The sequence below is a fragment of the Eriocheir sinensis genome, chromosome 18, assembly GCF_024679095.1.
Source record: "Eriocheir sinensis breed Jianghai 21 chromosome 18, ASM2467909v1, whole genome shotgun sequence".
NCBI classification, from domain to species: domain Eukaryota; kingdom Metazoa; phylum Arthropoda; class Malacostraca; order Decapoda; family Varunidae; genus Eriocheir; species Eriocheir sinensis.
Genome location: NC_066526.1, coordinates 827,501 through 848,110, shown reverse-complemented (window position 1 = coordinate 848,110; position 20,610 = coordinate 827,501). Strand labels below are relative to the sequence as shown.

Below are 20,610 nucleotides of genomic sequence, written 5' to 3'. Positions count from 1 at the left end.
ATGCACGCACGCACACTCACACGAGAGACTAAACCAATAATTCTTCTCTACTAAAAAAAAAGAAAAAAAAGAACAAAAGAAAAAGCAGGTTGAGTGAAGGGAAATTACGATTTATACGGAACATCTTCAGCCTAAGGAGAGAGAGAGAGAGAGAGAGAGAGAGAGAGAGAGAGAGAGAGAGAGAGAGAGAGAGAGAGAGAGAGAATAATGTACGCCCTCTTATTTTCACCATTTAAAACTTTTCATTATGCTTTTTCGTCTTTCTTTTTCTCTCTTCTATTCTGTATCTTAAGTCTCAAGTTCTTTTTTTTTAATTCATTCGAGTGTGCATGTGTGTGTGTGTGTGTGTGTGTGTGTGTGTGTGTGTGTGTGTGTGTGTGTGTGTGTGTGTGTGTGTGTGTGTGTGTCTATTTCCCTTTCCCTCTCTTTTTCTTATATTTTTTTTTTGCCTTCGTATAATAGTTCGTGTCTTTGCTCTTCGTTTCTCATCTTTCATGGAACACTTTTACTGCCTCTTTCCCTTCTCTTCTATCTCACTGACCTTCCTTTTGCTTAATCTCTCGCCCTACCTTTATTTTCCCTCTCTCTCTCTCTCTCTCTCTCTCTCTCTCTCTCTCTCTCTCTCATCGTGTAACAGAGGGTCGTGCGTGTCTGTCTGTCTGTCTTTTGTTGTTTATACTTTGCAGTGAAATATTTCCTTTTCATTGTCACGCCTTTTCTTAAATAATCTCGCACTCGTTCTTCTTTTCGAGATTTCTTTTTGGAGGTGTAATTTTTTTTGGTTTCACTTGCTTCATTTTCTTCTTCTTCTTCTTCTCCTTCTTTTCCACTTGTAAAATCTCTTTTTATTTTTCTTCTTTCTTTCTCTACTTTTTTCCTTCTTTCTTTATACACTTATCCTTATCTTCTTTTTTATTCTTTTTTATTTTCTTATTTTTCATTTTCTTATTTTTCTCCATCTTTTTCATCACTTTCATCATCATCTTCTTTCTCTTCTTTGTTCTTCTTCTTCATCATCATCATCATCATCATCATCATCATCATCATCATCATCATCTTCTTCTTCTTCTTCCATTTCCTGTTATTATTATTGGCATTCTTAATCTTTAATCTTAATCATTCGTTCACAACCTAAGGACTTAAAAACACAGTCCATTTAGCCCCTTAGTCCCCTTTGCCCCATTAGCCCCTTGATACCTATAAGTCAACTTAGCTCTCTTACCACCCTTCGAGCCGATTTCACAGTCCAGCACAGCGGCTTTGTAATCGCCCGAACCAAACTGTTTCATCTCAAAAACTCCACAATGATTAGGTATTCGATGCCAGACCAGATACACAAGAGGTTGCCTGTATAGTTTCCTCTAATTTCTTAACCTTAATATGGACGCAAAACAGTACACAAGGAATTATCGAAGTCTTTGGTATATTGGTCTGGAAGATTACTCCTCTAATGTCTTTATTTAAATAGGGACGCAAAACACTACCCAAGGAATTCTCGAAGTCTTTGGTATATTGGTTTGGAAGATTACTCCTTAAATTTCTTTACTTAAATATGGACGCAAAACACTACACAAGGAATTTTTGAGATTTTTGGTATATTGGTTTGGAAGATTACTCCTCTAATTTCTTTACTTAAATATGGACGCAAAACACTACACAAGGAATTTTTAAAGTCTTTGGTATATTGGTTTGGAAGATTACTCCTCTAATTTCTTTACTTAAATATGGACGCAAAACACTACACAAGGAATTTTTAAAGTCTTTGGTATATTGGTTTGGAAGATTACTCCTTTGATTTCTTTACTTAAATATGAACGCAAAACATCACACAAGGAATTTTTAAAGTCTTTGGTATATTGGTTTGGAAGATTACTCCTCAAATTTCTTTACTTACATATGAACGCAAAACACTACACAAGGAATTTTTAAAGTCTTTGGTATATTGGTTTGGAAGATTACTCCTCAAATTTCTTTACTTAAATATGGACGCAAAACATCACACAAGGAATTCTCGAAGTTTTTGGTATTGGTTTGAAAGATTACTAACCCATCATGGCGAGCTGTGCAAGTGGCCCCTAGTCCCTAATTTTTATCTTCTCAAGTTTTACCATTTTCTTGCCTCTTTTTTACCCTTTTCTATACTCGTTTTTTAAAGTTTTTTATATTTGTTTTTACCTCAAATTTCTTTACTTAAATATGGACGCACACAAGAATTTTTAAAGTCTTTGGTATATTGATTTACATGATTACTCCTCTAATTTTTTTACTACATTTACATTTTCTTTTTATTGGTTCGAAGATTTTTTTCCTTTTTTTTATTATTTACCTTTCTTTCCCTTCTCCCGAGCCCCATTTGAAAGTTATCTGCCCACTATTTCCTTTTACTTCAAATTTACTACGTTTTTCTCGGTACTTTACTTTTAACATTACTTTTTCTTGACTTTTTTTATCCTTTTTCCTTTTTTCCTTTTTTTATTTACCTTTCTTTCCCTTCTCCATTTACTATTTCCTTTTACTTCAAATTTACTACGTTTTTCTCGGTACTTTACTTTTAACATTACTTTCACATTACTCCTTTTCTCCTTTACTTCTCCACATTTACTCCTTCTTCCTCTTTACTTCCTATTTACTCCCTTTTTCTCGGCATTCAACTCTTCAACATTTCCTTTCACATTACTCCTTCTCTCCAAATTACTCCCCTTCACTTCTCCCCATTTACTCCTTCTTCCTCTTTACTCCCATTTACGTTCCTTTACTCCTCCCTATTTACTCCCCTTAATTCCTTCCCCTTTCCTTCTCTTTATTCCTCCCTATTTATTTCACCTTTACTCCCATTTACTCTTCCCTATTTCCTCCTCATTATTTCTCCCCATTTATTTTACCCATTTACTTCTCCCCATTCACTCCCCAATGTTTCCTTTTACTACCATTTTCTGTCCCCTTTTCTCCCCTTTTCTCCCCTTTGCTCATTCCCATTTATTTCACCTTTACTCCTCTTCCCTACTCCCCTTTCACTCCCTTATGTTCCCTTTTACTTCCATTTACTCTCCCTTTACTCTTCCCCATTTGAAAGTCATCAGTGAGTAATTCTTCACCCTTTTACCCTTCACTCTTTCCCATTTATACTCCCCTTTCCTCCCCCTTTGCTGTACCCTTCATTCTTTCCCATTTACTTCCCCTTTATTCCTCTTTCCCCTTTTGAGTCATCAGCCCTCATCTCCCCGCCGCCCCGTTTCCTCCCTGTACCTTTCACTCTCCCCTGCTTGCTCCCCTTTACTCTCCCCTTTTCCCATTCTCCCCATATGAAAGTCATCAGCCCTTTACTCACCATACTACTCCACTATTTACCTCCCCTTTACTTTCCCCTTATTCCCCTTTATTTCCCTTCTACTCGCCTTTTCTCGCCCCATTACTCCTCTTCCCCCTTGAGAGCCATCGGCCCCAGCTCGCCGCCGCCAATCCCCGGCCGGCCAGACATACAGGCAGACGGTGAAAGGCGAAAAAATCAAGTGTTTCAAGACCGACACGAAAGCAAGCACCCAAGGACACGCACACGGCTCGCACGCACGCACGCACGCACACACACACACACACACACACACACACACACACACACACACGGCTACGTATGTACATAAATGTGTGTTGATTTTATATTAAGCACAAGGTCGGCATATTGCGAGGCTTAGTAGCTATACGAAGATGAAAAGCGTACACACACACACACACGCGCACACTGTTTTACTCAACCTCGGAAAACGGTAAATTCATTAACGCAAAACACACACACACACACACACACACACACACACACACACTGTTTTACTCAATCTCGGAAAACGGTAAATTCATTAACGCAAACCACACACACACACACACACACACACACACACACACACACACACACACACACACACACACACACACACAGATGCTGCATGAACTTGAAAACATAAAACCGGTTTGCTATAATAATCTCGGAACCGGAGAAAGGAAAAAAAGTAAACAAAAAAAAAAAGATCCAAGGTAAAATGAGAGAAGAAAAAAAAAAAAAAACAGGGAAAGGAAGTCGAGAAAACAAGGAAGTAATAAAGACGGTAAATAAATGGATGAACAAAGCAATAAGAGGAACGAATGAGGGAAGCAAAATAAATAAGTAGATGATGAAAATGATGACGATGATGGTGACGAAGACGACGAAGTATGCGAAGTTGTTGCTACGAAGGTGACGATAGAAAGTGACACACACACACACACACACACACACACACACACACACACACACACACACATACAGTAACTCCTCAGATTGCCTAGTTCCGCTGTGGTAACGACTGACCCCCCTCCCCTCTTCCTTCTTCCTCTCCCTCCCTCCCTCCCTTCTCTCCCTCTCTCTCTATGCTCTTCATTCTCGGCCATTTCTCTTCCGTCCGGCCGTGAAGATGGGAGAGAGGGAGGGAGGAGGAGGATGGGAGGAGGAAGGGGGGGCCGGAGGGAGGTGAAAGAGCGAGTGTGTGTGTATATAAGGTTCGCAGTCTGAGTTCGGAGCATCATTCCGCTTCACTCGACCGAACATTGCATGCTTCAAACCTCCCTTCAGCTTCCCTAGACTCGCTTTAGTTCAGTCCCCCTTTCAGGCTTACCGTCTTCCCCTTTACGCGGTCTTCGCCGGGTTAGAGTCCCTCCCTCGCCCTGTCCTGACCTCTGAAGGCATAGGAACATCTCAGTCTCTCTCCCTCCCTCTCGATTTCTCCCTCTCTCTATCTTAGGCAAACGAACCCTAGTTGTTTAAGGTTTCGAAGTCCCGGAGCTTCACGAACCAACGAAAATGAAGCTGTACAGGCACTTACTATTGGCGGGTGAGTACTGTGTGTGTGTGTGTGTGTGTGTGTGTGTGTGTGTAGAATCCAACTTATAAAAATTCGTATGTTGAGGTGTGATAGAATTTTTGGTTCTGTAATGTTGTCTTACTTCTCTTTAAATGCAATGCAAGAGTGAACGTTGAGGTCAGTATGATAAGTTTTGGGGGTCTATAATTTTGAGTTATCGTTTAAAAGAATGCGACGTAAAAGTAAATTATGTTGAGGACAGCGTGATATAATTTTATGGTCATTTAATAGTTTTCACCTTTTAAAAATCCAACGTGAATTTTTGTATTGAGGTCTGATTAGATTTTTGGTCTTGTAATGTTGCTTTTCTCCTTTTACGAATGCAACTGAAAAGTGAACTATGTTGGTCAATGTGATCTAATTTTTAATCATATATTATTGTTGCCAACGTTGCAATCAGTACAGTAAAACATCAACCTTATGCTATATATATGCTGTTGTAGAATGTAAAGTAATATTCAGTATGCTAAGAAATGAGTATCGCTCCACACGAAACACAAAAATCAGGGCAAAACGTAAAAACCTGTGCACTATGAGATCAAAGTTACGTTATTCGCTCATGATGCAATACGTAAATATCAGTAAAAAATATAGGTGACTACGTTAAGAGATCAATATTATGCTCTTCACTCGTAACACATAACATAATAATCAGTACAAAACGTTAAGCTCAGTGTGCTAAGAGATCAACGTTATGCTATTCACTCATGGTATAACACGTAAACTTAAGTACAAAACATAAAAGTGAGTACGTTAAGAGATCAGTATTTTGCTCTTCGTTCGACCCAAAACACAAAGAAATCAGTACAAAACGCGAAACTAGTGCACCAAGAGATCAACGTTATGCTATTCGATCTTAATACAATCCGTAAATATCCGTACAAAACATAAGTCATTACGTTAAGAGATCAATATTCTGCTCTTCGTTCAACACAAACACAAAAATCAGTATAAAACGTAAAAATCAGTATGCTAAGAGATCAACGTTATGCTATTCGCTCATGATATCAACCCAGTGAATGACGCGGCCGAGCAACACAACGATATAAACATCATCTGCTATGCGTGGCTTAGGGTCATATCTTAAACATTATGGCTCCCCGGCACATAAATTTGACAAGGCTTTCGTAGGAGTTTGGGGCATTTCCAGGGATAGTTTTATGACCTGGATGGTAGTTTGGCGCTTCTTCTCTACCGCGAGCCTAAAGAAACATTAATTAGAACCCGATTACTCTCCTCTTTGGCCTTTGGAAATAGTTGTTGTGAGTCAAAAGCGTCTAAGTATACCAGCCTTAGACTCGTAATACCAAACACCTCGGCCTCTTCCTACGACTATTTTCAAAGGCCACAGAGAAGATACGTCGGGTTGTCATGGGTGTTGTCCTCCCCTTAACAACTCCCAATTTATTTCATCTTTACTCCCCTTTTATTCTCCCCTGTCACTCCCCTCTCTTCCTTTTTACTACCATTTACTCCTTCCCGTTTCCTCTCCCTCATTTCTTTCACCTTTACTCCCCAATACTTCTCCCCTGTCACTCCCCTCTCTTCCTTTTTACTGCCATTTACTCCTTCCCATTTCCTCTCCCTCACTCTACCTCATTTTTTCACCTTTCCTTCCCTTAACTTCTCCCCTGTCACTCCCCTCTACTCCCTTTTACTACCATTTACTCTCCCATTTACTCCTTCCCATTTCCTCTCCTTTACTCTTCCTCATTTTTTTCCCCTTTCCTTTCCTTTAACTTCTCCCCTTTCACTTCCCTCTATTCCCTTTTACTACCATTTACTCTCCCATTTACTACTTCCCATTTCCTCTCCTTTACTCTTCCCCACTTGTTTCACTTCTATTCCTCTTTACTAGAATCCTTCCAAAAATAAAGAGGGAATTGAAACCACTAATGGGAGCCCTTACAACTTCAACGAAAGCCTTTTTAAACAGATGTAGTAAGGCTTCGATGAGGTATATAATATTGACCTTAGTTTCCTCTAGTGTATGGCTCCGTCCCTGCCTTTGCCCTTCCCTGGTAGATGTAATAGTTAGTTCATTTATTTGTTGGTGTGTTTATCTGTCATCTGCCGCCTTGGTTTTGTGTTCAACTACTACTATGGCTTCTTGGGCGAGGACGAATGTAATTAGGTCACTACGACGACGGGGATGCTGTTTTTGTTGTGTAGAATAGGCTGTGTGTGTGTGTGTGTGTGTGTGTGTGTGTGTGTGTGTGTGTGTGTGTGTGTGTGTGTGTGTGTCATCCCCTTTCCCTCCTCCCCTCAGCCCTCCTCGGCCTCAGCCTCGGCCAGTCGTTGACTTACCTTCCGCCCACCAACGGCAACGGTAACGGGAACGGTGTCAACGGAAACGGAGTGAACGGCAACGGTGTCAACGGCAACGGCTACACGAATGGTAATGGAGTCAACGGAAATGGCGTCAATGGTAATGGTTACACCAACGGCAACGGCGTGAATGGCAATGGTGTCAACGGCAACAGATATACCAATGGCAACGGTGCTAACGGCAACGGTGTCAACGGCAACGGCGTCAACGGTAATGGCTACACCAATGGCAACGGCGTCAATGGAAACGGTATCAACGGCAACGGTGTGAATGGCAATGGCTACACCAACGGTAACGGCGTTAACGGCAACGGCTACACCAACGGTAATGGAGTCAATGGCAACGGAGTGAACGGCAACGGCAACGGCGTGAATGGCAATGGCTACACCAATGGTAACGGAGTCAATGGCAACGGTTACACCAACGGCAACGGCAACGGTGTGAACGGCAACGGCTACACCAATGGAGTGAACGGCGTCAACGGCAACGGTGTGAACGGCAACGGCTACACCAACGGTAACGGTGTGAACGGCAACGGCTACACCAACGGTAACGGTGCGAACGGCAACGGCTACACCAACGGAGTGAACGGCGTCAACGGTAACGGTGTGAACGGCAACGGCTACACCAACGGCAACGGTAACGGAGTGAACGGCAACGGTTACACTAACGGTGTCAATGGCAACGGTGTCAACGGTAACGGCGTCAACGGTAACGGCTACACCAACGGAGTGAACGGCGTCAACGGCAACGGTGTCAACGGTAACGGCTACACCAACGGAGTGAACGGCGTCAACGGCAACGGTGTCAACGGTAACGGCTACACCAACGGAGTGAACGGCGTCAACGGCAACGGTGTCAACGGTAACGGCTACACCAACGGAGTGAACGGCGTCAACGGCAACGGTGTCAACGGTAACGGCTACACCAACGGAGTGAACGGCGTCAACGGCAACGGTGTCAACGGTAACGGCTACGCCAACGGAGTGAACGGCGTCAACGGCAACGGTTTCGTGGATCCGATCACCGCCCTCAGCTCGGCCATCGGCGGCGGCGGCGTGGCCGGCGTGGACTACCCCATCCTGGCCTCCGTGCCCGCCACCGGCTTCTCCTGCGCCGGCCAGATCCCCGGCTACTACGCCGACACCGCCCCCGAGTCCTCCTGCCAGGTGGGTGCCGGCTGGAGGCGTGGCTGAAAGGGGGATAAGGAAAGAAGGGGAACAGGCAGAGGGAAGGAGGCAGAGGGGTGGGTGACATCAGATCAGCGGTTTTGAATATCTTGCAGGGGGAAAAGAAGAGAGCCAGGAGAGCGGAAATGGGGAAGATAAAGAACAAACAGAGAGATATAGAGTAGTTGGTGGCATGAGGGATGATACAGTAACAAGGGGGAATATGCAGGGGAAGAAGTAGAAAGGCAGGAGGAAGGAAAGATAAAGGGAAAAATACAGGATGAGAGGCGGAAGGACGGTGGTATTAGGGAAGGGGTAAGGGTGGGGAGTATCTTTCAGGGGGATGAAAAAGAAGGAGTAGATGGGTTGGCATGGTCAGGGACAGAGACGTTAAGGACAGGGTTCTGTAAGGGGACGAGAAGGGTAGTGAAGCGGGAGGTTGGGGGGTTCCAGGGTAGTTCTGAAGCAGTCTGGAAGGGTGAACATTCAGCTGGTTCCTTTACGCTAAAATTTTACTGTTCCTCTCCTGTGCTCCACTCTTTCACTTATTTTCCTCTTCTTTACCTGTCTTCCATCTCTTCACCTGTGCTCCTATTCCTTCCCTTCTATAGGCGCTCCATATCTGCCAGAGTGAATGGGGGCAAGACTCCTTCACATACGTTCTTCTTATTCACTTTTTCCTCCTTTCACATGCATGCATTCCCATCCCTCTTTACCAGGGTTCCTCTTCTTTACCTGTGCTGCTCTTCTTCCCCCTTCCACACGTACTCTGGCCGCCCTTCATTCCTCTTCTCCATCTGTTTCCCTCTTCCATCCCTCTCCACAGGTATTCTGACGCCTCTCCAACGTGAGTGTTCCTCTTCTTCATAATCTTCCCCCTTCCCCAGGTGTTCCACATCTGCCAGGCTGACGGACGCCAAGACTCCTTCCTCTGCCCCAACGGCACCGTCTTCAACCAGCAGTACTTCGTGTGTGACTGGTGGTACAACTTCGACTGCTCCACCGCCGCTCAGTTCTACGGACTCAACGCCAACATCGGGGTGGTCAACGGCGTCAACGGAGTCAACGGTGGAAACGGATACACTAACGGTGTGAACGGAATCATTAACGGAAATGGTCTGAATGGCAACGGTTACGCCAACGGTAACGGAGTGAACGGCAACGGCTACACCAACGGTAACGGAGTCAACGGCAACGGAGTGAACGGCAACGGAGTCAACGGTAATGGTTACACCAACGGTAACGGAGTCAACGGCAACGGAGTCAACGGTAACGGTTACACCAACGGCAATGGAGTCAACGGCAACGGAGTCAACGGCAACGGTTACACCAACGGCAACGGCGTCAACGGTAACGGAGTGAACGGCAACGGTTACACCAACGGCAACGGCGTCAACGGTAACGGCTACACCAACGGCAACGGCGTCAACGGTAACGGAGTGAACGGCAACGGTTACACCAACGGCAACGGAGTGAACGGCAACGGTGTCAATGGTAACGGTTACACCAACGGCAACGGAGTGAACGGCAACGGCGTCAATGGTAACGGTTACACCAACGGCAACGGAGTGAACGGCAACGGCGTCAATGGTAACGGTTATACCAACGGCAACGGAGTGAACGGCAACGGCGTCAATGGTAACGGCTACACCAACGGAAACGGAGTCAACGGCAACGGTGTCAACGGAAATGGCTACACCAACGGAAACGGAGTCAACGGCAACGGTGTCAACGGAAACGGAGTGAACGGCAACGGTGTCAACGGAAACGGCTACACCAACGGAAACGGAGTCAACGGCAACGGTGTCAACGGAAACGGTTACACCAACGGCAACGGAGTCAACGGCAACGGTGTCAACGGAAACGGAGTCAACGGCAACGGTGTCAATGGTAACGGTTACACCAACGGCAACGGTGTGAACGGCAACGGCTACACCAACGGTAACGGCAACGGGAACGGTCCCTCCCCGTCAGGTCTCTACCAAACGCCGGCGCTCTAGACACGTTCCGCTCACCCCCTTCTTTACTACAGCCATGCCACCGACCTCCTCCTCCCCCTTATCCACCACCTCTTTTCCTCTCGTCTCTCCTCTCCCTTCCTCCTCCTCCTCCTTCTCCTCTTTATTTTCAAGGAATATCTTCACGTCTATTGTCTTAATACATTTTATATTCATCGTTGTAAATTGGTAAGTCTCTCTCTCTCTCTCTCTCTCTCTCTCTCTCTCTCTCTCTCTCTCTCTCTCTCTCTCTCTCTCTCTCTCTTGCTTTTCCTTTATTTTCTCTTCCCCTCTCCCTCTCTTTCTGTCTCATTGGTTTTACTTGCATTTTCTTTTGTTTCTTCTTCCCTCCTCTATTACGTTTTCTCTCTCTCTCTCTCTCTCTCTCTCTCTCTCTCTCTCTCTCTCTCTCTCTCTCTCTCTCTCTCTCTCGCACCCCGACAGCCCCCACCCGGCCACCAGAGGGTCAGAAAGAAGCCATAGTATAAGTGTACCTGTTATGAGGTGCCTGTGGACGTGACACACACACACACACACACACACACACACACACACACAGAGTTGTTTTCACATCATAAGAATAATTTGTTTTCTGTTTATCTTTTTTTTTTTATATATACAGGAAAGAAAAGAATAATAAGAAAATCAAGAGTTATAAATATAATTCTTCTGAACTCTTTTAAATAGGGGCAGTGTTTTGTGGGCTTTTTTTTTCTCATTATTATTTTTATTTCGCCCTTGAGCTGCTTCCTTTACTGTAAAAAAAAAAGATCATCGTTATCATCAGTATTCATGTTATCACTCTTGAGCAACGAAGGATGTTTTCATATTTATATCTTCAAGTACAATAATTTCTTTAATATATTCAGAATGCATTATTTTTTGTCATATTTAAACACTGTGAAGGCAACCTGTATAACCTTATATTTACCTGTGTGTGATGTCGCGTGTTGTTGCAAGCACAGGCGGAGAGTAACTTATGGTTGATATAGATGTTATTTATGTACCGTCAAGCGAAAACCACAAAAAAATATACGTGAATAAATATACGTAACAATATTACAATGTTTGTTTTCTCTCCCGATGAAACGTTGTAGTTGAAGAAGAGATAAACGAGTTGGGTGAAAAGTAAATACACGAGTTGGTTGAAGAAGAAAATAACGAGTTGGTTGAACATAAATAAACGAGTTGGTTGAAAAATGAATGAGTTGGTTGAAAAATAAATGAGTTGGTTGAAAAATGAATGAGTTTGTTGAATAATAAAAAAAAGTTGGTTGAAAAATAAATGAGTTGGTTGAAAAATGAATGAGTTTGTTGAATAATAAAAAAAGTTGGTTGAAAAATGAATGAGTTTGTTGAATAATAAAAAAGTTGGTTGAAAAATGAATGAGTTTGTTGAAAACTAAATGAGTTGGTTGAAAAATGAATGAGTTGGTTAAAAAAGAAATGAGTTGGTTGAAAAATAAATAGCCGAGTCACTCCTTTGTGTTCCTCGTTTTCTTTGACTGTTCATGACTACACTCTCTCTCTCTCTCTCTCTCTCTCTCTCTCTCTCTCTCTCTCTCTCTCTCTCTCTCTCTCTCTCTCTCTCTCTCTCTCTCTTTCTGGTAACATAACATAATCCTATTCTCGTGTTTAATCCCTTTCCTCCCTCTTCTCTTACTCCTTCCCCTTCTTCCTCTTCCATAATTTTTCCTCTCCCTTCCTCCCTCCCTTCCTTCATCCACCTATAAATTACCTCTCCTTTTCCTCTCCTCTTTCTGTTCTCCACCTAATCTCCTCTCTCTCAGTCCCTCCTTTCTCTTCCCTTCCTCCCTTTTTCATCTTCACCTCCTTTTCTCTCTCAGTCTCCTCCCTTTTCTTTCCTTCCCTATTATTTTCTCTTTTTATTACCCGCCCTATCTATCTCCTTCTCTCTCTCCTTTCTCTTCCTTCTCTCCTTTTTCCATCTTCACCTCCCTCCCTTCCATTCTCAGTCCCTTCCCTTTCCTTTCCTTCTCTCTTCTTAACTCTTTTCATTCCCTGCCCTATTTTCTTCTCTCTCCTTTCTCTTCCTTCTCTTCTTTTTCCATCCTCACCTCCCTCCCTTTTATTCTCAGTCCCCTCCCTTTCCTTTCCTTCTCTATTCTTTTCTCTTTTTATTCCCCGCCTGATCATTTTCTCTTCCCTCTCTCCAATATTCATCTCTCCCCCCTTTCCTCTCAGTCCCTTCCCTTCCTCCTCCCTTCCTCCAACGCACACAAGCTATAAAAACTGTCTTACATGAATAGAACTCTTTTCCTCCTCTTCATTGACCCTCCCTCCTACTCTTTGTTGTTTTTCTTGGTCTCATCTCGTACCTCTCTCTCCTCTCTCTCCCATGTTTGGCTAAAGTTAAAAAAAGAGAGAACAAGAATAAGAAAAAGAATGAGAACAGATTACATTGTTTATTGTATGATTCGTGTTTTTTTTTTTCCAGGCTATTTAGTTCCGCAATATCGTAATGGTGATGATAATAAAGGAAATGATAATGATGACACGACGCCTACTACTACTACTATTACTACTACTACTACTGCTACAATAACAATATCCACCAGCAACAGGAAGGAAGACACATGAATGAAGTAAAAATAATAACATAAGTATATATAACATTTCGATTCGTGCTGTCACCCTGCCTGGTCAAACTCTTTCGCCTCTGCCTGTCAACATCTACCTTTCCTTCTTGCTGGAAGTATGCCTTCATACAGCCTGTACCTAAGAAGGGTGACCGCTCCAATCCCTCAAACTACCGTCCTATTGCTTTACTTTCTTGTCTATCTAAAGCTTTTGAATCAATCCTTAACCGGAAGATTCAAAAGCACCTTTCCACTTCTGACCTATCTGATCGCCAGTATGGGTTCCGCAAGGGGCGTTCTACTGGTGATCTCCTAGCCTTCTTAACTGACTCTTGGTCATCCTCTCTTAGCTGTTTCGGTGAAACTTTTGCTATTGCGCTGGACATATCAAAAGCTTTTGATAGGGTCTGGCACAAATCTTTGCTTTCTAAACTACCCTCCTACGGTTTCTATCCTTCTCTCTGTACCTTTACCTCCAGTTTCCTTTCTGACCGTTCTATTTCTGCCGTGGTAGACGGTCACTGTTCTTCCCCTAAATCTATTAACAGTGGTGTCCCACAGGGTTCTGTCCTATCTCCCACTCTTTTTCTGTTGTTCATTGATGATCTTCTTTCCAAAACGAACTGTCCTATCCATTCCTACGCCGATGATTCCACTCTGCATTATTCAACTTCTTTTAATAGAAGACCCACCCTTCAGGAACTTAACGACTCAAGGCTGGAGGCTGCAGAACGCTTAGCCTCAGACCTTACTATTATTTCCGATTGGGGCAAGAAGAACCTGGTGTCCTTCAACGCCTCAAAAACACAGTTTCTCCACCTATCCACTCGACACAATCTTCCAAACAATTATCCCCTATTCTTTGACAACACCCAGCTATCACCTTCCTCAACACTAAACATCCTCGGTCTATCCTTAACTCAAAATCTTAACTGGAAACTTCATATCTCATCTCTTACTAAATCAGCTTCCTCGAGGCTGGGCGTTCTGTACCGTCTCCGCAAGTTCTTCTCCCCTGCACAGTTGCTGTCCATATACAGGGGCCTTGTCCGCCCTCGTATGGAGTATGCATCTCATGTTTGGGGGGGCTCCACTCACACAGCTCTTCTGGACAGAGTGGAGGCTAAGGCTCTTCGTCTCATCAGCTCTCCTCCTCATACTGATAGTCTTCTACCTCTTAAATTCCGCCGCAATGTTGCCTCTCTTTCTATCTTCTATCGATATTTCCACGCTGACTGCTCTTCTGAACTTGCTAACTGCATGCCTCCCCCCCTCCCGCGGCCCCGCTGCACTCGACTTTCTACTCATGCTCATCCCTATACTGTACAAACCCCTTATGCAAGAGTTAACCAGCATCTTCACTCTTTCATCCCTCACGCTGGTAAACTCTGGAACAATCTTCCTTCATCTGTATTTCCTCCTGCCTACGACTTGAACTCTTTCAAGAGGAGGGTATCAGGACACCTCTCCTCCCGAAATTAACCTCTGATTTTGGACACTCCTTTAACCTCTGTTCGGGAGCAGTGAGTAGCGGGCCTTTTTTTTTCTTTTTTTTTTCTTTGCGCCCTTGAGCTGTCTCCTTAGCTGTAAAAAAAAAATAAAAATAAAATAAAAAAGGACCCTCGCTAATACAGGTAAGAGAAAAAAAGTAAACAATATTCTACTGATACGTCTTCGCAAAGTTAGCATCGTCATATATACTTTCAATCACCTTCTTTCTTGTAGTGTTGGCTAAGGTAAAGGAAGGGAAGGGAGAAGTAATTACAGGTACATCAATCACAGGAGGTCATCGTACACCATAAATCAACCCAGAAGCCCCGCCCCCTCTTCTATATCCAAGGGAGCTGATTGGCTGAATGAATGGAGGCTGGAGTTCAATAGTCAATATAGGCCATTTTCTTAAACGTGTCAGGGCTCTAATTACAACTATTTTCTAACGCCATAAAGAAGATTAATTGCGTTTTCATGTCTCCTCCGTTCAAGATGTAGAAGTCGGGTCAAACTATCACCAGGATCACAAAAGAGTTCATGGAAATCCTAAATGCCAACACAACTATTTCCCCCAAACCACAGTGAAGATTAACCGGGTTTTTATATATGTGTAAATTATTAACAGAATCACAAAACAGTTATGGAAATCCTCAATGCCAACACAGCTATTACCCAAACCACATGCAGATTAAGGTAAGCGTCTCACTCCATTAGAGCAAAAGACAGTTCCACTTTACTTTGCTTTAAAATTCAACCAGTTTTTAATAATGTTCTTATCCCAGAATTTGAGTTTTTTTGAGTTTTTCAGGTTTTCATGTGTGTAAACTATCAACAGAATCACAAAACAGTCCTTGGAAACTACAACAAAACTATTTCCCACAAGCACAGAAAAAATTAACCGGGTTTTCATGTGTGTGCTTTCCGTTCAAGATGCAGTAGTCGAGTCAAACTACCAAAACAAAAAGAGGGAAGAACTTAAATCTAACCCTGAAAAAAAAAGCAGCAGAGTAGGAGAGTAGGAGTCGGAAGAGGAAAACAAAGTTACAAAGAATCAAGAGTAGGAAAATGGGTTGAAAGACAAGGAAATATACATCAACACCAAAAAAGAAGAAAGTTGAGAAGTATTAATAGCAGGAAGTGGGATCTCCAGCATCACAAACAGCCCATGGACTAATTAAAGACAGGTGTGTGTGTGTGTGTGTGTGTGTGTGTGTGTGTGTGTGTGTGTGTGTGTGTGTGTGTGTGTGTGTGTGTGTGTGTGTGTGTGTGTGTGTGTGTGTGTGTGTGTGTGTGTGTTGTGATAGTCGTGATCACAAACAGGTAAGCTTACATCATAACTATGGTAGGAAGTGGGATCACCAGCATCACAAACAGCCCATGGACTAATTAAAGACAGGTGTGTGTGTGTGTGTGTGTGTGTGTGTGTGTGTGTGTGTGTGTGTGTTGTGATACAGAGTCGTGATCACAAACAGGTAAGCTTACATCATAACTATGTCCGTCTGTCTATCTATGCGTCCGTCCGTCCGTCCGTCAGTTATTTAATCAGTCAGTCACTTTTCCTCTGATTATAGACAGGTAAGTTTAGGTCATATCTCTGCCTGTCTGTCTGTCAATCAGCCAATCAGTCAGTCGATCAGTCAGTCAGTCAGTCAATCAATCAGTCAGTCAGTCAATCAGTAAATTAGTCAGGCAGTCAGTCAATCAGTCGGTCAATCAGTCAGTCGATAAGTCAGTCAGTCAGTCAGTCAGTCAATCAGTCAGTCAGTCAATCAGTCAGTCATTAGTTAGTCAGTCTATCAGTCAGTCAATCAGTCAGTCAGTCAGTCAGAAAGTCAGTCAATTAGTAAGTCTGTCAGTCAGGCAGTCAGTCAGTCAGTCAGTAAGTTAGTAAGTCAAGTCTCTCTCTCAGTATCTATTCATCTATCTATCTATCTCCATCTCTATCTATCTATATATCTATTTACTTATCTATCTATCTATCAATTCATCCATCTCCATCTCTTTTCTCTCTTTAGTTGCGTCATCGTCGGTTCGGTTCACTTCCCTTCGTTTCTCAATGCTTCTCTTCCTCCGCCGCCTTGTGCTTCCGTTTCGCTGCTCGACGATAATTACTGTTTTATGATCGGGCGGCGAGACAGGAATGCCATAAACGATAAGACTTGTGCTGCTCGCGTTGCCTTCGTGTAATTTACCTTTCAAAATGATCATCACGCGCTTTTGCCTCATTTCCTCTCTGCTTCTTGGTGTGTGTTGGCCTACATTATATTTAGAGGTGATGTACGATGTAATTAACCTTCACAGCACTTTGGGATTTCGTGTCCAATGCTAACTAATCTTTTTTCTCTTTCTTTAACAGGAGAAAAAACGTGTTAAAAGTGTGATAGGATGTTGTTAACCTTCACAACACTTTGGTATTTCGTGTCCAATGATAACTTTTCTTTTTTTCTTTTTCTTTAACAGGAGACAAAACGTGTTAGAGGTGTGATATGATATTGTTAACCTTCACAACACTTTGGTATTTCGGGTTGCAATGAAAACTTTTATTTTTTTATTTTTCTTTAACAGGAGATAAAATGTGTTAAAGGTGTGATATGATATATTAACCTTCACAACACTTAGGTATTTCGTGTCCAATGCTAACTATTCTTTTTTCTCTTTCTTTAACAGGAGACAGAACGTGTTAGAGGTGTGGTAGAACATTATTAACCCTCACGGCACTTTGGTATATCGTGTGCAATGCTAACTATTATTTTTGATGTTTTAACAGGAGGAAAAATGTAGATTCACTTTTATGGTTTGGTATTTGATGTTCGATATTTACTTTTCTTTATACTTTTTTTCAACAGGAAGCAAAAGGTATATTTAATTTTAGGAGTCAGTTAAAAAGAGGTGAGTTTTATATTTTATGTTCGATGTTTACTTTTCTTTTTTACTTTTCTTTAATGGGAAGCAAAACATTGGTGTAATTATAGGAGCCAATAAAAATAAATGGGTTTCGTATTTTATGTTCAATGTTTACTTTTCTCTACATTTTCTTTAACAGGAGGCAAAAGGAAGATACAGTTTTAAGAGCCAATAAAAATGAATGGGTTTTGAGTGATGACCCTCAAGCAAATATTGACGTTACTAATACAAAGAGAGGAAACTGTGCCTGATACGTCCCATAGATCAATAATGTGTGCTTCGGAAGGAAGGGAAAGAATAATATCTAGTCTATAATCAGTCTTCTTTAACGCAACCCTGACCCCATTTCCCTTAATTTTAGAGTAGTTCCCCTTAACCTCACCCTCGGCAACTCTAACCCCATTTTCTTTCAGCACCTCTTCCATTAAGCCATTGTTCTTCTCTCTACTAACATCCCCTAACTTAAAACAAAACCCTAACTCTTATTTATTCATCTCAAGAATAAGTAAATGTATATGTTTTAATTTTAAGGCAACCCCCCCCCTTAATCGATTCTAAGTCAATTCGTCTCACATTTTACCTGAAACAAAAGGTCGGTATTCGCAGACGTTTCCGCCTCCCACATCAACTACTTTCAAAGGCCGAAAAGGAGATTAATTAGGTTTCATGATTGTTTTTATCTTAGTTCGGTATCCTCACATGTTTCCGGCATTTACATCAACTGTTTCCAAAGGCTGACAAGTAGCTAGGTATGATCTTCTTGAAAAAGGTGTAAGGCAGGGCAGGATTCTTTCTCCCTTTCTATTTATTTAGCAAAGCAATCGGGTTCTCATGAGTGTTTTATCTTAGGTCGGTATCCTCACATGTTTCCGGCTCTTACATCAACTGTTTCCAAAGCCCAACAAGTAGCTATGTATGATCTTGGAAAAAGGTGTATGCAGGGCAGGATTCTTTCTCCCTTTCTATTTATTTAGCAGAGCAATCGGGTTCTCATGAGTGTTTTATCTTGAGTTGGTTTCCTCAGACGCTTCCGCCTCTCACAATGGCTATTTCCAAAGGCCGAAAAGGAGACTAATCGGGTTCTTCTGAGTGTATTATCATAAGACTAAAGATACAGATACCATGACATAATTTCGATGCGCGATGCCATCTCTCTCTCTCTCTCTCTCTCTCTCTCTCTCTCTCTCTCTCTCTCTCTCTCTCTCTCTCTCTCTCTCTCTCTCTCTCTCTCTCTCTCTCTCGTGATCACGAACACAAAAACGGAAGTAAAAAATATATATCTACTAACATAGGGGTAGCTGGTAGCGTGCTGGACCCACCGTGATGGACGACGACGTGACAGGTTCACGCTACCACTCTTACACATACCACTTCACCGCCCGCCGGCTTAAATTGATCATGCTGTCCTGAAGATCCATCAACCCCCACTCACCTCTAGAGGAAGAGCCGTCAAAGAATCAAGAACGAGTTCGGGGGGCAGCATGAGCCAATGCAAGATGGCGCCACTATAAACACTGCGCTGCGCCAGACGGGCTGGGCTGAATCAGGCCCCCCACCCTGACCTGAGCTTCTGGGCCATCAGGCCCCACCGGGAAGAACCTACGGCGCAATAGCAGGCAATCATAAAAAAAAAAAAAAATATATATATATATATATATATATATATATATATATTTTTTTTTTTTCTTTTATGTATAACTCCTGCTCAGTAAAGAGGTGGAAAAAAATAATATTTAACTCATAATCATACGCTTGTAATAGTTTCCTTTCTGATTCAGTAATTCACTTTACATTTTCCGAAGACAAGAACTGAAAATATAAAACAAATACCTCTGCTAAACTTGATTTACGTAGTGTCATGCTAGTTAGAATATGCTCTAAACAGAGAGGTGAAAAACTATAATATTTAGCATAAGATCAACATTATACATCATTTATAATTTAATTCACGACAAAAAATTCCTTATTCTTTTATCCACAATATTATTCAATTTTTTATACGATCATACACTTATAAGAATAATAGACACTTAATCGTATCTGACTGAATTCATCTCACATTTCACATTATTTTTTTAGTCACTGAAAAGGATGAGGAGAAGGGGATCCAGGTAACTCACGTGCCCACGGAGAGAGGCTCAGGCAAATACATTAGGCAAGCAGAGTGCACAGGTAAGATATTTTAATGCCACGAGTCACCGCCGAGGAAAGGTGAACCATATTATTTTTATGACTCGAGGAACCGTGTTACGAGGAGGAGGAGGATTAGGAGGAGGAGGAGGAGGAGGAGGAGGAGGAGGAGGAGGAGGAGGAGGAGGAGGAGGAGGACGGAAAAGGAGTAGGAGGAGGACGGAAACATAAACTTAAGTGGTGTGTGATATTGCATATGAGAGAGAGAGAGAGAGAGAGAGAGAGAGAGAGAGAGAGAGAGAGAGAGAGAGAGAGAGAGAGAGAGAGAGAGAGAGAGAGAGAGAGAGAGAATCAAATACTAAATAAGGCAAGTTGATATAAGATTGCAACAAAAGTTCTCACACACACACACACACACACACACACACACACACGTTCTCTCTCTCTCTCTCTCTCTCTCTCTCTCTCTCTCTCTCTCTCTCTCTCTCTCTCTCTCTCTCTCTCTCTCTCTCTCTCTCTCTTCAGTTCAAACAATATAAACAACATGAAGAAAAAAACATGATAAAAAAATAAGGCGAGAGAATTACAAAGAAGAAAAATACATGGTAGATATTTTTTTTACTTCCTTTTCTGTGTCACTAAGATCATGCGTGAGAGAGAGAGAGAGAGAGAGAGAGAGAGAGAGAACGTGTGTGTGTGTGTGTGTGTGTGTGTGTGTGTGTGTGTTTGTGTGTGTGTGTGTGTGTACCTTCTTAAAGAATGAGGAATAAGCGGCCAGAGAATGTGTGTGAGATGAATGAAGATGATGATGATAGTGGCGGTGAGGCCGGCGATGGTGATAATGGTGGTGATGGTGGTGGTGAGGAAAGATGGAACGACCTGAGATAGATTGTGATGATAGTGATGCTAGAGAGGCTGGAAGTGATGATCGTAGTGGTGGTGGTGGTGGTGGTGAGGATGGTAGTGGTTGTGATGTTGGATATGGTATGGTAGGGGGGGTGAGGGCTCGTGCGCCGGCCCCTCAACACCGCCTCTTAACCTCGTTCCGTGAACTCAACAGCATCGAATGATAACAAGACACGCGCCTTCCGCCTCGCCGCG

The 20,610-nt window shown here is 42.7% G+C and overlaps 1 protein-coding gene across 2 annotated transcripts in view; it reads left to right on the top strand.

The window, feature by feature from the left end:
* Window positions 1-4,564: 4,564 nt before the first annotated feature.
* The window catches only part of LOC127000204 (uncharacterized PE-PGRS family protein PE_PGRS54-like), a 27,437-nt gene continuing 11,391 nt past the window's right edge, over window positions 4,565-20,610 (top strand). The window contains exons 1-3 of one of the 2 annotated variants that reach the window (XM_050863620.1): window positions 4,565-4,859; window positions 7,159-8,387; window positions 9,275-11,443. In XM_050863620.1, coding sequence (XP_050719577.1) covers window positions 4,829-4,859; window positions 7,159-8,387; window positions 9,275-10,387 — 2,373 coding nt within the window. In that variant the 5' untranslated portion in view covers window positions 4,565-4,828 and the 3' untranslated portion in view covers window positions 10,388-11,443. Of the gene's footprint in view, window positions 4,860-7,158; window positions 8,388-9,274; window positions 11,444-20,610 lie in introns of those variants that run through there. The other variant, XM_050863621.1, reaches the window with a different exon arrangement.